This window comes from Myotis daubentonii, chromosome 6 (genome assembly GCF_963259705.1).
Source record: "Myotis daubentonii chromosome 6, mMyoDau2.1, whole genome shotgun sequence".
Classification (NCBI taxonomy): domain Eukaryota; kingdom Metazoa; phylum Chordata; class Mammalia; order Chiroptera; family Vespertilionidae; genus Myotis; species Myotis daubentonii.
In genome coordinates this window covers 26,103,561-26,119,391 of record NC_081845.1, presented here as the reverse complement: position 1 = coordinate 26,119,391, position 15,831 = coordinate 26,103,561, and the positions used below count along the sequence as shown (strand labels likewise).

The 15,831-nt window shown below is 45.2% G+C and overlaps 1 protein-coding gene across 7 annotated transcripts in view; it reads left to right on the top strand.

Annotated features, from left to right (window-relative positions):
• Nucleotides 1-15,831, top strand: part of NHSL1 (NHS like 1) — a 203,519-nt gene that overhangs the window by 182,888 nt on the left and 4,800 nt on the right. For 5 of the 7 annotated variants that reach the window (XM_059700458.1, XM_059700466.1, XM_059700459.1 and 2 more), the window contains exons 5-7: nucleotides 2,865-2,996; nucleotides 10,507-13,710; nucleotides 14,211-14,343. In XM_059700458.1, coding sequence (XP_059556441.1) covers nucleotides 2,865-2,996; nucleotides 10,507-13,710; nucleotides 14,211-14,343 — 3,469 coding nt within the window. The remainder of the gene's footprint in view (nucleotides 1-2,864; nucleotides 2,997-10,506; nucleotides 13,711-14,210; nucleotides 14,344-15,831) is intronic. The other 2 variants (XM_059700460.1, XM_059700462.1) reach the window with 1 other exon arrangement.

The window sequence follows — 15,831 nt, the reverse complement described above, 5'->3', positions numbered from 1 at the left end:
ACATACATATATTTCATAAAAGGAGTAGTTTTTCTAATATTCTGATATAAAAAAGCATTAAATTAAAAATTGTCACTTTTAGTAGTTGAATTGACCTAGGTTAGACAGTTTCCTGCTCTTTAAATGACATTTTCTAAAGCCCCAGATGACTCGAGATAAAAATGTATCTTCCTGTTGGGAATTGTCAAATGCTCACTTATTTGGGTAAACATTGAACGTCTAGTTGATTTTCAGTAAGGTGCAGCTGGGGGAAAAGTGCCGACAAATATATTATTTCAAATCCAAAGTGAAGCCCGCCAGGCATAGAGGTGGAGCATTAGCGCAATGAGTGCAAGCTTGGAAACCAATTTAACCCCTTTAGTTGTAGTTCTGTGGGACTCAGCATGTTCTAAATGTTGAAGAGAAAAAAAAAAGTTAAAAATAAATGTATATATGAGTATGTTTCATAATCTGCCATGTGGGATGACAACTCTTCCACCTGGAAAATAAGAGTGGGTAAACATACTTAAGCAGTTTTTACAAACTGGCTTTGTATTGATGTTTGAGCCAGCAGAATTTATTTCTAAGTAGTAAGCCTGACTGACTAATGCCATTTTTCAGTGAAAGAGAATGATTCAATTCCTCTCATATATTTACTGAATATTCAGTATTTACTGAATAACTACTTTGTGTCAGGCATTGACATGAATCGTAGTCCCTGCCTTCAAGAAATGTATAGTCCAGCAGGGAACACAGTCCTTTTAGGTAACAGTGCAAGATGGAGAGTTTGACGCCTTTATTTTTATTTATTTAATTGATAACTTTTCCCCCAAAAATATTTTTATTGATTTCAGAGAGGAAGGAAGAGGGAGAGAGAGAGATAGAAACATCAGTGATGAGAGAGAATTATTAATCGGCTGCCTCCTGCACACCCCCCACTGGGAATCTATCAGGCATGTGCCCTTGACTGGAATCGAACCTGGGACCCTTTGGTCCACAGGCCAACACTCTAAACATTGAGCCAAACCAGCTAGGGCGAGTTTGGCGTCTTTAATGGTGATTCTATCCTCATGGTTTGTTTCTTAATTTCCTGGGAGCTTGAGTGGTTTATCTTTTGTTTTTGTTTAGGAAGCAAAACTGGAGACTAAATGCAACTGTCTATTAGGTTTTAACCATTCTTAACGCCTTGATACAAGGAAGTATTTTCCGCTCTGCTGCAGGGAACTAATGGGCCATTGAAGGCATGACTTGCCACTTACAAGCACCTTATATGTTGTTGCGCAGAGCGACACGTTTGTTACGCGGTGGTACCTGCTGGTGTCGCAGGGTCTTCTCTCAGTGGTTTCTGTTTTCCTCCATTAGGAACAAAGAGGCAAGCATTTTCAAGTTGAAGTTTGTTCCTTAGTAGGTGAAATGTAGTTTGATCGTCCAGCTCTTTTATTGTCTGTTTTGATTAGATAAAGTTTTATTTACAACTTATTGCTATTATAATAGAAAGTACCTTGTTCACAAAATACCCACTTTGAATGTGTCAATAGTGCTAAAAAGAGAGAATGCTTTTATACTTTTCTCACAACAAAAGAATGATGGAAGTACATAATTTGTGTGTATATATGTATTTTTAAAATCTCTTTTTGAGGAGATAACCACTTGACAAGGTCAGTGCTATAAAGCTTTCTTTAATTTAGCTGGCAAGTCATTTAAAGCAGATCAATCAAAAACTGATACTTTATTTTTTAATGTTTTCCCATTGTGTGTCAATCACACAAGCTCACATTCTCGAGAGAAAGAAGTCCTGTGGATCTGACATTTAGGGATTGATTGCAGCATTACCTGAAATATCTAAATTCAGATCAACTATTATAAGTGACTGTGAACTAAAGAAGCAGTTCGGCTTTAACAACAGCAGTGCTACTGGGTCTCATTGTGGTAAAAGTACTTTATCATTATAAGGCTTTTATTTTTCATTATAGTATCTCGCGCCACAGCTCATTTCCGCAGTCTGTCCAAATTGTTGGCCTCCTTGACTGGAGGAAAAACTCTTCATCTGAGAGTTCTTGACTAAGTTACCTGTTTCATCACATAGGATGGGACATTGTGATGGTCTCTGGAGTTGACTAAATGATTAACACATTGCGTACCGCATAGAAATCTCTAAGACATACGCCAGGGACTGCAAGTTTTTGGGCAAACTGCACGTTATTTAAATCATCATAATGCACTTTAGGTGTTGTTTTTCAATAAGTATAACATTTTTATTTACAAAAACAATTAAACAATTAAAGTTCCTAGTACTTTTTTAACGTATGGTACTGCGTAAAACATTTTCCTCTATGAAGGGGGACCAAACAAAATTTACCTAAGTATCTAGATTCGCTCCTTTTTCCATGGGCATGAAAAACGAGAACACTCGTGAGCGGTCCTTAACAGATGGCGCGCGAAACACGAGAAAACTCCTGAGCGGTACGAAATGTGTTAAGATACATTTATTGCCATCATCACATGCACGCTGATGTAATGAGTGATGTCTGAGACCAGAGGACCTACGTGAAGCACTTCCCAGATGACTCATGTTTAAAATAATGCAGAATCACTCTTCTGGCGTGTTGTTAACAAATTTGCATTTTCCACTCCAGCTCATTTGGAAATGAGATCCAGGTGCTTCCTTTGGAAGGACACACACAGAGATATTGGAAAAGAGCCTTATGATGATAATGTGCTTTCCTTCCCCTTTTGCCCTTCAGCATTCATTCATCACCATATGACTGGCTAACATCATTATTAATGCCTTCTTAGCATTTGACAACAAGCTTCTGGAAGAAAGTGCATGGTGTCAGCTTGCTTGAAAATAACATTGCTTTGCTTGTTCTACTACTCTACATTAGGGGAGAATTTTGATCGTCAGGCCAGCCTACGGCAGTCTCTAATTTACACAGACACTCTGGTAAGACGACCGAAGAAAGTCAAAAGGAGAAAGACTATTACAGGAATCCCTGACAACATACAGAAGGAGCTAGGTATGGCTCATCAGAACTGTATTCTGTTGCCCCTCATTGCTGCTCAGCATTCCTACGCTAACCTCATCTGTGATGCTTATGAAATCGATACATTCTGATAGCCATTTGGTGCCCCAAAGGGCCAGCTTCTTTTCTGAATGAGGCACTGGGTACAAATCTTAACACCCCATGCAGATGATGTATTGAATTTTGGTGACAAGGTAAGACGAGAAGTTAATATGAAAACTGTTCACTGGGAGGGTAGAAATTCAGTTATGTCATCATCTCCATGTACCTTGAACAGTGGGGAATTGCCACAATGAAATTTACTTTTCATTTAGATTTTAAAGTTTTCATAAAACTGAAAACTCAATCTAGAACTTCAAGTTACGAAAATGGACTTCATTAGTTATACTGACAATATCGGTGGCATTGTCATCAAATAGTCGTTTAGGTTGGATAGTGCATTTCTGTACTTCCAGTGAAACAACTTCATAGATTTTGGGTCAGTATTTTTCAACCTGTGATAAAAACAGAAAAAACACAAACAAAAAAACTAGCTAGTGGAGAGGTTGTTTACTTCATTATTCACTTATCCATTTGTTTCTGCTTATCTGTATATACACTGTGGATAATCTCTTCATTCTCCTCTTTCTATCTTCACTTCGTCTGTTTTTTAATGGGCCCATCAGGAATGTCTGCAGAGGCAACAAGGCAGACTGGGTCAGCACAGGGACTCTGGCGCCAGGCTGCTTGGATTTGGACCCGACCTCTGCCACTAACTCTCTGGGTGACCTCTGGCTGGTTCCTTCACCTCTCTGAGTCTACTTCCTCATTCAAGGGAGGGTTTGGATTTAATGAATTAATATAAGGGAAGCCCTCGGTATCTGGTACTAGTCTGAACATAATAGGTGCTATTGTAATTACTGTAGGGAACTTAATACTACCCTTCCAGAAACGTGCCTTTCTCTTCAGCCAACCTCTGGGCTTATTTCATTATGAGTACTTTCACATGATGTTTTTACTTTCATTTACTGTTAAAGGTTTTACTCTAGAAACTCAGAATTCTTCCTTCTGAACTTGCCTCTTAGTTAAAATGAATGTATCCTAGCCATAGTGGTATGCCTGTTATAGCACTTTGAGGTAGCATTTCAGCTTCCGGGGGCTATAGACACTGTTCCTATGTCTGTTTTCCCGGCACCCCTGCTCATTCTTCTTTACCTGACATTTCCTCTTTGGCTGCCATTCAGTTCCCCAGTATGTATGCTCTGCCTCCCGGACTGCAGCAACGAGACAAGAATAGCAGAAGCGCTTCTGCTCTGGGTAGCTCCAGTGACCCAGATGACGTCCAGGTGCTCATCTCATCCCATAACACAGGGGTTAGAACAAAGGCAAGGTTACACCCACAGGACTGTGCGGTCTGCCTTTGGTTCATGCCCCAACATGCTGCTTTTTTTTTTTTAATATATTTTACTGATTTTTTACAGAGAGGAAGGGAGAGGGATAGAGAGTTAGAAACATCGATGAGAGAGAAACACCGATCAGCTGCCTCCTGCACACTCCCCACTGGGGATGTGCCCACAACCAAGGTACATGCCTTTGACCGGAATCGAACCTGGGACCCTTGAGTCCGCAGGCCGACGCTCTATCCACTGAGCCAAACCGGTCAGGGCTATGCTGCTTTTTTTAGTGGACAGCCCTCCTGTATCGTTCCTTCAAACTTTTTTTTTCTCTTTTAGATGATGGATAATTAATTTGAGAAATTAATATGTACATGTATGTTCGGTAGGTGCTTAATGAGCTAATCTCTTACAGGACTCAGGTAACATTTGTACTTGAACTGATCTTTAAGAGATGTGTCTTAACCAAAAGGAGCAACTTTAAAGATAGACCCTTTGTAAGATAACAAGGTTGATGTTTCAAGAGTAGGTTACATTTTAATTGGTTGGAAAGCTAGGTTTTGAATGGCTTTGTGCAAAGGGTGTAAGAATAGTTTGGCCCAGATAAGATGCACATGCACATTAAGTATTCAGTATAAATTATCTATATATGCATGTAATATGAATTGTAGAACCTCAGAATTATGAACATTTATCATTTTTTTTACTGAGCCAACCAGTATGGGCCAGTCCCTCACTTGCCTCTTTGACTTCACTGGAATGATTTGGCCAGCTTGGTAACTCATATCTTCTGTCATTGTAATATTTTTTAAATGAATGGTTGAGCCCCTGGAGCTCATGTTTATTTCTCTTTTGCATGTGACATGGAACCACTCTTAAGGCTGGCGGAAAGAAAATAGCTTTCCCCAATCATCAATATTGTGATTGTTGCCAGATATGCAGCAGCTGATGTCATTGCACAGTGATATGACCTGGATCACAGCTGGAGGTCAACTGAGACAGCTATATCTAAGTTAGAACTAGTTAAAAAAAAAAAAAAAGACAATTAGACAATGACTCTCATTTTTTGTTTTTATCCTCACTCGATATTTTTTCCATTAATTTTTAGAGAGTGTGAAAGAGGGTGGGAGAGGGAGAAACATTGATGTGAGAAAGACATATCTGTTGGTTGTCTCTCACACTTGCCCTGATTGAACCTGCAACCCTGGTACATGCCTCTGACTGGGAATTGAACCCATAACCCTTTGGTGCAGGGCCAGTGCTCTAACTATTGTGCACACTGGCCAGGGCACAATGACTAGTTTTATAGGTAGACTAGTTGGAAGGAATGGTGGATAGAATAAGGGAAAAATAACATTTGAAAACAGTAACATTTAGAGAAAAAATTGAATCATATTTTTTTCTTTATTCATTTTAGGAATTTTCTAGATGTCCTGTCCACTAAACACTACCCAGGTTGCCAGGGCTTTGGATTTTTAAAAAAAATCTAACCAGAGGTGTGTCCAGAATTAGAGTTATATTTATATTATGCTTAATTATATGCAGCTTTTACTTCAAAATACGTAAATGGACTCTAGAGACTAGCTAATATATAACACTTTAAAATCAAGGTTATGATAATTGTCTATTTATTTCCAAAGTATATTTGATGATTTATTATTTGTTGCCTTCCATTTAAATAAATTGGATACAATTTTATTTTTTTTCTTTAATCTTATCTTAAACATACATTGAAATATATTTGAACACCCTGTTGTGAGGTTTCTTTTATTTTTTAGACTCAGATAGGATTATTTTGTTGATGTGTAATTATATTTGGCTATTTCTGGAACTTATCCCAATATGTGTTTCCCAAGCAGAAAAAGCCTCATTTAAAGGAATCTCCTTCTGAATAATTTCTGATAGTTTGTATTAAAAACATTACTAAAGACCTGCCAAGACTTTTTAAGATTTATTTTTCAATTATACTTGACATGCAATAATATATTAGTTACAGGTGCTGATAAGACTTTTTAAAAATCCTATGTAAACCTTAAAATTAACTAGTAGATTTCTATCTTTGATTACATGTGTTCTTTAAAAACTGAAAAACCCTTATAGTATTATATAATAAGTAAAAAATATATATATACATAATTATTTCTTTTTTTTTTGAGTTCTTTCTCTTTTTTATTTTTTTTTAATTAAATCTTTATTGTTCTGATTAGTACATTTGTTCCTCTTTTTTCCCCCCCCATAACTCCCCTCCTCCCAGTTCCCACCCCACCCTCCGCCCTCACTCCCCACCCACTGTCCTCATCCATAGGTGCACTATTTTTGTCCAGTCTCTTCCCGCATCTCCCACACCCCTTCCCCCCCCAAGAATAGTCAGTCCATTCCCTGTCTATGTCCCTGATTCTATTATAATCACCAGTTCATTCTGTTCATCAGATTATTTATTCACTTGATTCTTAGATTCACTTGTTGATAGATGCATATTTGTTGTTCATAATTTGTATCTTTACCTTTTTCTTCCTCTTCCTCTTCTTAAAGGATACCTTTCAGCATTTCATATAATCCTGGTTTGGTGGTGATGAACTCCTTTAGCTTTTCCTTATCTGTGAAGCTCTTTATCTGACCTTCAATTCTGAATGATAGCTTTGCTGGATAAAGTAATCTTGGTTGTAGGTTCTTGGTATTCATCACTTTGAATATTTCTTGCCACTCCCTCCTGGCCTGCAAAGTTTCTGTTGAGAAATCAGCTGACAGTCGTATGGGTATTCCCTTGTAGGTAACTGAGTTTCTTTCTCTTGCTGCTTTTAAGATTCTCTCTTTGTCTTTTGCTCTTGGCATTTTAATGATGATGTGTCTTGGTGTGGTCCTCTTTGGATTCCTTTTGTTTGGGGTTCTCCGCGCTTCTTGGACCTGTAAGTCCATTTCTTTCACCAGGTGGGGGAAGTTTTCTGTCATTATTTCTTCAGATAGGTTCTCAATATCTTGGTCTCTCTCATCTTCTGGCACCCCTATAATTCTGATGTTGGTACGCTTGAAGCTGTCCCAGAGGCTCCTTACACTATCCTCGCATTTTTGGATTCGTTTTTCATTCCGCCCCTCCGGTTGGGTGTTTTTTGCTTCCTCGCATTTCAAATCATTGAGTTGATTCTTGCGCTCCTCTGGTCTGCTGTCGGGCGTCTGTATAATATTCGTTATTTCAGTCCGTGTATGCTTAATTTCTAGTTGGTTCCCCAACATAACATCGAGGGTCTCATTAGTTTTCTTGTAGATCTCATTAAGTTTATCGGCGGCTTCTAAACAGTTCTTGAGAGACCTTAAAAGTGAGGTTCTGAACTCTATATCTTCCATTGACAATTTTGTCCTATTTCTTTGTCTCCGCATTTTGTTATGCTTTCTTGGTGCACCCCCTAGTGGTCTTTGTGCACAGTCTTGTAGTTAAGCCTTGATTGTTGTAGCTAATACCAGGGAGGGTTTGACCTCCAGGCCAAGTGGCTGTGAAAATTAGCTGTGTCTGCAGTGAGAGAACTTCTGTCCTCTAGGGAGGTGCTAATCTAGCCTTTGCCTGAGGCTATCCAGCAAATGCCTTTGTGCAGGGCTTGGGCGGGGCGGGTGGGTCTCACGGGATCAACAGGGCGGGCCAGAGAGAGCAGTTATGGCGGCTCTCAGTCCTGTCCCCAGGGGCTCTGCCTCTCTGAGTCCCAGCGACCGCTGCAAACCTCGGAGAGAAAGCTGCACTCACTCTGACCGAAGCCAGACAGCCGCACTTCTCCCGTTTGAGTCTGGGTCCCTAAAGACTCGCCCGTATCTGGAACTCAGAGTCTGCGACTCCCTCCCGATTAAAAACGCCAACCACGCCCTCCGCCGCCAGCCCGCTCCGCGCACTCCGCACCTCAGAATTTGACTTCAGCACTGCGCCTCCTCTGAGTGTCCGTATGCGTTTCTCTTTCCTCCTAGTTGTAGGACTTCCACTCAGCCAGCGTTGCTGTGGTTCTGGGTGATGTCCGTTCCGTCTTTTAGTTTCACTTTTGAAGTAGTTGTTCAAGGCAGCAAACTCCGGCGTTAACCTATGCCGCCATCTTGGTTCTCCCTCTATTTCTTTACACTATATTTTTAAATCAGATAAATCCCATCAATATTTTTAGCAGCATCTGATTGTTTATAATTCTCTTGTTGTAGTCTGGTTTTGTTCTTTAATTCTAATCAATGTAGCATCTGAATCTGTAATATTGTGACACTTTTTGTAGTGTGAAAATATTGGAGGACCTGTTTCGGGAATAGAATTTTGGTGGCCTCTCTGTAAAATATATACGAGTTTTTCCATTTTTAAAGGTCTTTGGAAAAATAGGGTTATCTTAATAAGAAAATCGTACTTGGCTGTAGATGGGGAAGAAGTGGCTATATTCCCATTTTCAGAAGCCTAGAATGGTTTCACGTTCAAAATTGTAACCTGAAATAAGCAGGACATTATGGGCCTTAGAGACAGTTAAAAATCTACCATTGATCCCATGAAAAAACTACTATAATTTTTTGGGGGTGAGGGGAGAGAAAGGATATTAAATACCATCATTGAGTAGAATAGGTATCTTGAATGTTTGGAATCAAACTGGTACAAACTGATAGAGCCATATAAGCCAGGCTCCCACCTTCTATACTTGTACCAAATGGCAAAACGTGTGCCTTTTGTTTCTCTTTCCTCAAAGTGGATTTTTCTTCTGTTCCTGCCCTCTTGCTTGCTCCTGCTCTTTCTAAGGGAGAACCTCATATGCATATGTGTGAGTGTGCGTGTGTGAGTGTGCGTGTGTGAGTTTGTGTGTATCTTTAGTGAGGGGATACTTGGCAGAGGGGAAAGAGAAGGAAATGGATCCTGTTGGGTAGAGATACGAGTACAACAATGATTCTCCATCAGCACAGTGAAGGGAAGGGCTTTGTGCTGGGTGCCTGCCTCCACAGGGTGACATCTTCTTGTGGTTTGTACCAGGAACATTGCTGCCATTTTAGTTAAGTGCTTTGCTGTTTGGATGAGCACAAGGCTTTAGTTGCACTCGGGGATTAATGTGGGGTGTGGAGGGAGGGCTCCAGAATCCCATCACCACCAGTGTGCTTGCCGGTGAGCAGTGGTGCTGGTGGGGGCCCAACCAGCATCACTCAGCAAGCCCCTCCTTGAGCTCTTTTCGGGTCCTTGCCCGGTGAGAACTGTCCAGAGAGAACTGTGGTTTTGCTACTAATTTTCAAGACTTAATTTGTCCTAATGATTACTCTGCATGAATTGATTTTTTTCTCTGTACATTTTGCCTTCACGATTTTTTTTTAAAGCTTCTCTTCTTTCCTAGGTACTTGAAATCTAACTGTTATCTACATTTGAGGTGTTTTCTCCTCCACTTCCCTCTCTGTTTGGCCTTCCTTATGCTTTTTTCTTTTTGTAAAGCTCCAAGAAATGAATAACGCTAATTTGAGGAAACGCTCACTGGATCAGTTCCCGCTGCTTTTTCCCTACCAGCACACAACAGATTGCTGTTGAATTTTGAATGTCACTGACAGACAGATGATAATGGCTTGAGTTGGATAATAGAAATGTTTGAAACACAGATGGGCCTATAAATCATTTTTCTTTTTCTTAGGATTTTCTTCTGCCACAGAAATTAACACTGTTTTATACCCATATCCTTCATAAATGGTATCTTTGGAGCCCTGTTGTTGAACTGCTACATTCATCTGTCTTTGGAAAAGTCAGTCTCTGCGTGACAGACAGATGCTCTGGGCAGGCGCCTCATAGGTGACTGGCTACTTTGAAATCTTTACAAAACCGAAAGGTTACTTGAAAAGTAAACCTTCCACAGAGCTCTCAGCCTTAATCTCAAAGGGAGCACCTAAGAATTCCATATGCAGAACCTAAATCTATAGGAGGATTTGGAAGTACAAATTAAGTACATGAAATTCATAATAAGTACTTTTATTTTAGGAGCTATTTGGTAACTATTTAAATTCAGGTGCCTATGGGAGAAAAGAAAATAGATGAAATAGAGAAGTTTGTGTGTGTGTTATGTTAAATACAGCGGATTCAGAAAGAGGTGAGGGTTCAGGTGATGAACTAAGAGACCGAGTTTTAGGTAACAAGCCTCCTTCTGCTTTATCTGCAGCCTCTGGCACCGGCCAGGATGGTGTTGGTGGTCACTCGGTGTACGCCCCCGACCACTGCTCCACACTAGGAAGGCTTGGCGGCTGCCACTTTGCGGGGCAGCGCTCAGAAACCCGGGACTCCAGCTGTCAGACGGAGGAGGTGAAGGTCGTGCCGCCTTCCATGCGGAGAATCAGGGCCCAGAAGGGGCAGGGCATCGCCGCCCAGATGAGCCACTTCTCAGGCTCCTCCGGGAACATGTCCGTGCTGAGCGATTCTGCGGGCATCGTGTTCCCCTCTCGCCTCAACACCGATGCGGGTTTCCACAGCCTCCCCCGATCCGGAGCGCGGGCCAGCGTTCAGTCCCTGGAGCCCCGGCCGTGCGCCCCGGGCCCTGTGCAAGACCTGGATGGCACGTTCCAAAACCCAGGGCAGTTAGGAGGTGCCTCAAGGACCGGAAAGCTTTTTAGGCCCAAGTCTCAGGAGCTGAGGCACTTTGAGAATGAAAACAGAGCAAGCCCAGCGTGCGTGGTGTCTCCCCACGGGACGTACAGCACCAGCGTCATCCCCAACGCCACCCTCTCCTCCTCCTCAGAGGTTATTGCTATTCAGACTGCTCAGAGTTTGGGGCAGCTGGACAGTAGAATGACCAGCTCCTCTTCCCACACAAAGGTGAGATCCAGAGACCACCTGCTGCCCAGGCACTCTGGTGAAGGTGACCGCCCGTCTCCCGGTGGTACCTGGAGTGAGGGCCCCTCCACCATCGTCTCGCAGGCTTTCGACCCCCACCCGCCCAGGGCAGCCACGCTTCTGGCCCTCTGTGACTCGGCAGTCTCCCTCAACACCCCAGCAAACCAGGAGAACGGGTCCCAAGCCATGGCCTATACCTGTAGAAGGAACCCGAACTTCCCAGCCCACCCCCAGGACGTGGACGGCAAGAGCGAGCCCAGTTACTCGGGAGGCGGGGGGCATGGTGATGGGGAGCCCTGGGAATACAGTGCCTCGGGGAGCGGGCGGGCATCCCCCCTGAAGCCTCACGTGGCGACTCCTGGTTGCTCCACTCCTGGAAGTAACATGAGCAGCTGCAGTTTGGACCACACGTGCCACAGAGAGGGCGCCAGGTCTCTGTATTCAGAGGACCACGATGGCTACTACGCATCTGTGCACCCTGATGCTGGGCCGGGGAGTCTGTGCAGCAGCAACAGCAGCAATGGCTTTGGGAACCCCAGGCACAGCGTGGTCAATGTTTTTGATGGAAGAGCTCCGAAGAACCAGGGGGACAAATCCCATTCTCGAAACATCTCCTTGAAGAAAGCAAAGAAGCCGCCCCTGCCCCCCTCCCGGACGGACTCGCTGCGCAGGGTCCCCAAGAAGATCGGCCAGGCCAACGGGCAGGTGCTCAACGAGAGCCTGATCGCCTCCCTCCAGCACTCGCTGCAGCTGAGCCTCCGGGGCCAGGGCGGCCTGTCGCCCTCGCAGAGCCCCTGCAGCGACCTGGAGGAGCCGTGGCTGCCGCGCTCCCGCAGCCAGAGCACCGTCAGCGGGGGCAGCAGCCTGGCTTCCGCCACCGCGCCCCACGGCTGCGCGCCGGGCGGGGTCACCCCGTCCCAGAGCGACACGAGCAGCGTCAAGTCCGAGTACACAGACCCGTGGGGCTACTACATCGACTACACGGGCCTGCAGGACGACCCTGCGAGCCCCGGCGGGGGCCGTGCGGCTGGCAGCGGGGTGCCAACTGGCAACGGGCCGGGCCAACACGCCCCGGAGGGGTGCAGGGCCGCGGCGCCCCACCTGCCCGGCGGCTCCGTCAAACGAAAGACCACGTCGCCCGAGAAGGCCCACCGAGTCACCTCCCCGTCCAGCGGGTATTCCAGCCAGTCCAACACGCCCACCGCGCTCACCCCCGTGCCTGTGTTTTTAAAGGCCATGCCACCCGCCAATGGGAAGGGCAAGCCCAAGCCCAAGGTTCCAGAGAGGAAGTCCTCCCTGGTGTCTTCGCTCTCCATCTCCTCGTCGTCCACGTCCCTGTCCTCTAATACGTCCACGGAGGGAGGCGGGACGGTGAAGAGGCTGGACTCGGCGCCGGCCTCTCTGCCTGCTGCCCCTTCTCTCCCCTCTCCTTCATCTCCATGTCGTGCGGACAAGTCTCCTTTCCTCCCGCCTCCGCCGCCTTCAGCAGACTCCCCCGAGGGCCCTCTGCCTCGGTCTCCCCTGTTCCCCCCTCCGCCCCCAGAGGTTCTCACTCCCTTCTGTTCTCCTGATGCAGGCTTTCCTCCTCCCCCCACCGCCCGGAGCCCCCTTCTGGACTCACCTGCCCCCGTGCTACCCCCTCCACCGTCTTTACCCTCCTCGGTCCCTCCTCCTGCCCCGCCACTCGACCCCAAATTGATGAAAGATGCCAGGCCTTCATTCAAAAAATCTAGCCAGCCAACCTCCCCCCAGGAGGCCTGCAGACCGCCGGGGACCACGGAGGAGGGCGGCAGGCCTCCCCTGCCCCTGATCACCGCCGAGGCCCTGCAGACGGTGCAGCTCAGGCCGGTGAGAAGGAACTCAGGAACCCAGGGAGCACCGCTATCTGAACCAGCATCTCAGGAAAAACGAACTCCGCCGGTGCCCCAGTATCATTTAAAGCCATCTGCCTTGCTGAAATCCCGAAATAGCATAAATGAAATGGAGAGTGAAAGCCAGCCTGCCTCCGTGACAAGCCCGCTTCCGACTCCTGCCAAGATCATGAGTCAGGGTCACCGGGACGGTGCAGCCGAGCGTGGCCGCCCGAGCCGCAGCCCGGGCAGTGCCGGGGAGGCGGAGGCCGGGCCGGGCCCCGGGACCGCCCCGCTCCAGAGGTCCCCCGGACCTTCGCCCAGCAAGAAGCCACCCCCCATTTCCAAGAAGCCCAAACTGTTCCTGGTGGTGCCACCTCCGCAGAGAGATTTCACAGTGGAGCCAGCAGAGAACGTGAGTGGAGCAGTGCCCAGCCCGACGAGGGGAGAGGCCAACGAGACTGGTGCAGCCCTGGCTGGTTCTGATGAGACCGACTCCTCCGGCAGCTCGGTTCTTGAGGGAGGAGCTGCAGGATCCACGTCCCCAGGCAGAAGGGAAGCCAATGCCCCCATGGTGCAGCCCAGCGCCTCGCCAGCCCCCAAGCAGGAGGAACCAGGCACCGAGAACAGCGTGGACCACGGGGGCCATGCGGAGGAGCGCTGCCCGGCTCTGCAGGACCCAGGGCGTGAGTCTGGTTTTCTCTCTTGTTCCTCTCCGACCATGTGCAGCCGAGGCAGACAGGACTGGTGCGTGTGCACGTTAGAGCCAGCAGTCGGTTTCCTACGCTGCCTCACACTTAGGTTACTAGCTTGGCATTGTGTGAAATGTTAAAAAAAATCTAGATCTAAGGGTAGAGCTTACAGAAGGACAGAGAATAGAGGGGTGGAGGGGGTGGTGGTCTGCAGCAGGCTGGGTATTAAATAGCACTGAGTACTCTCCCTTCCGGAGAGCCACAAAGTAATGTTACAACACGATTTAAGAGCTTCATTGGGAGATCTAGACTTGAACACAAAAGAAAGAGCTTTAGCTAGCATGCTCCCCGTATTTATAAAATATCAAACCCCATTGCCCGTCCCTGTGGTTCTCACGTTGTCAGGAATGACAGGGAAGCGTACTGGGAGCTTGGCGAAAGACTGAAATTCAAGTCACTTGTGAATCTCGTGTTTGCTGCTTGCTTCTCCATAGCCCGGGTGCCGGAGTCCGACGCGGCTGGCTCTTCCCCAGAGGTCTTTGACTTCCTTAAGGAAGAAGGGAGTGATGAGGTGATGACCCCCAGTAGACCCCGGACCACAGAAGACCTCTTCGCAGCTATTCACAGGTACCCCAAAACTCCTCATATTTCCTTCTCCTTTTTGAGTCCCCCTCTTCCAAATGGTTCCTCAATTTATATTCCTTTCTTGAGGTTTCTTCTATCACCCAATTAGGTTTCATTAACTGGATTATTTTCATTAACTTGATTTATTTTCAGGTGTTTCTATATTTTTATTTCCTCAGACTCCAGTTTCTGTTTTACTGTGTTCCACTAATTTTTATGATGACATGGGGATCAGAGACTCAGTATGATGCCTCTGGTCAGCACTGCTCTTGCTGGCCAGGAATGCAATGTGTCAGTCATATGACAGGGTATTTAGGAGTTGGATTAGAGCAGCCCTGGTCCAGTCCAGGGGAGGAAGGCTGTGTTCTGTGGACGTGAGATGCACAGACTAGCACTACAGGACAGGAACTTCCTAATGGCACAGCATTGTTGTTGTTTATTTTACAGAGAAAACGAATTTATAGTGCAATTTCTTCGGCTGCTTACGTGTTTCAATAAGAGAGTACATCTTTTTTAAGCAAGAGCAAAAGGAATTAAATCTACTTGCTTTACTGTATGCTGCTAGTGCCACCTACTGGCATCAGAGATTACTACTGAGTTTGAAAAAATAAAGAATAAATATTTTTAAAAGAACTTAACACTAAAAGTTTTATTTATTGCCTCGTTTTTCTGGTTGTAAACAGCCAAGTACTCTCACAACAGTGACATTGTAAAAACTATTAAGATTGTATATGTGCAAGTACTTCCTCTATAAAACCTTTGCTTCGTCCTAGACTTCTTCACCACAGTATTTTCAGATCACTCTTACACATGCCCTATCCTTCCAAAGTCTTGTATTGTCCTGAATCAAGGTTCCTTTTTTCCGCCCTGGAAACAAAAAATCCTGATTGTGGGACTAACCTTGTGTATGACCATTTTCCCAATTCTTGGAATATAAAAAAAATTATTGCATGCGATGAAAAGCATAGGGCTGTCCCTACCTGAAATTCCTCATGCAACACATAAACACCTAATTTGGGAGAGAGAGAAAAACAAGCTGGCAAATTAAGGTGTTTGTGAAGAATTATATTTTTTACCTGTTGGCTCTAGTATTGGTATAATATCCCAAAAGACCCCACAGACTGTTCCTTGTCTGACTGTTCTCTTTGATATCATTAGGAATAAAAAGGTAGCTAGTTACCAAATTATTTCTCGAAACAGGGAAACGAACAATGATGCAATCTTTGAAATCAACTTTAATGGCACATCTAGAGGCTTACACAGCTCTTTCTAATACTAACCATGCTAGATACATAATAAGCACTCAATATTTTCTGAAGTAAATGAAACCAATTGGTATTTAACTGTTTGGAAGTTGTTCCAAGACTCGACGGCTTTCGTTTAGTATGGAATGCACTGGGTTGCTAACTACAGGCGTATGTATTTATAACAGCAGTCCACAAGGAGATGTGTTGCTTGGCCGCTCTGTGTACTAAATACTTGGTCTCAGTG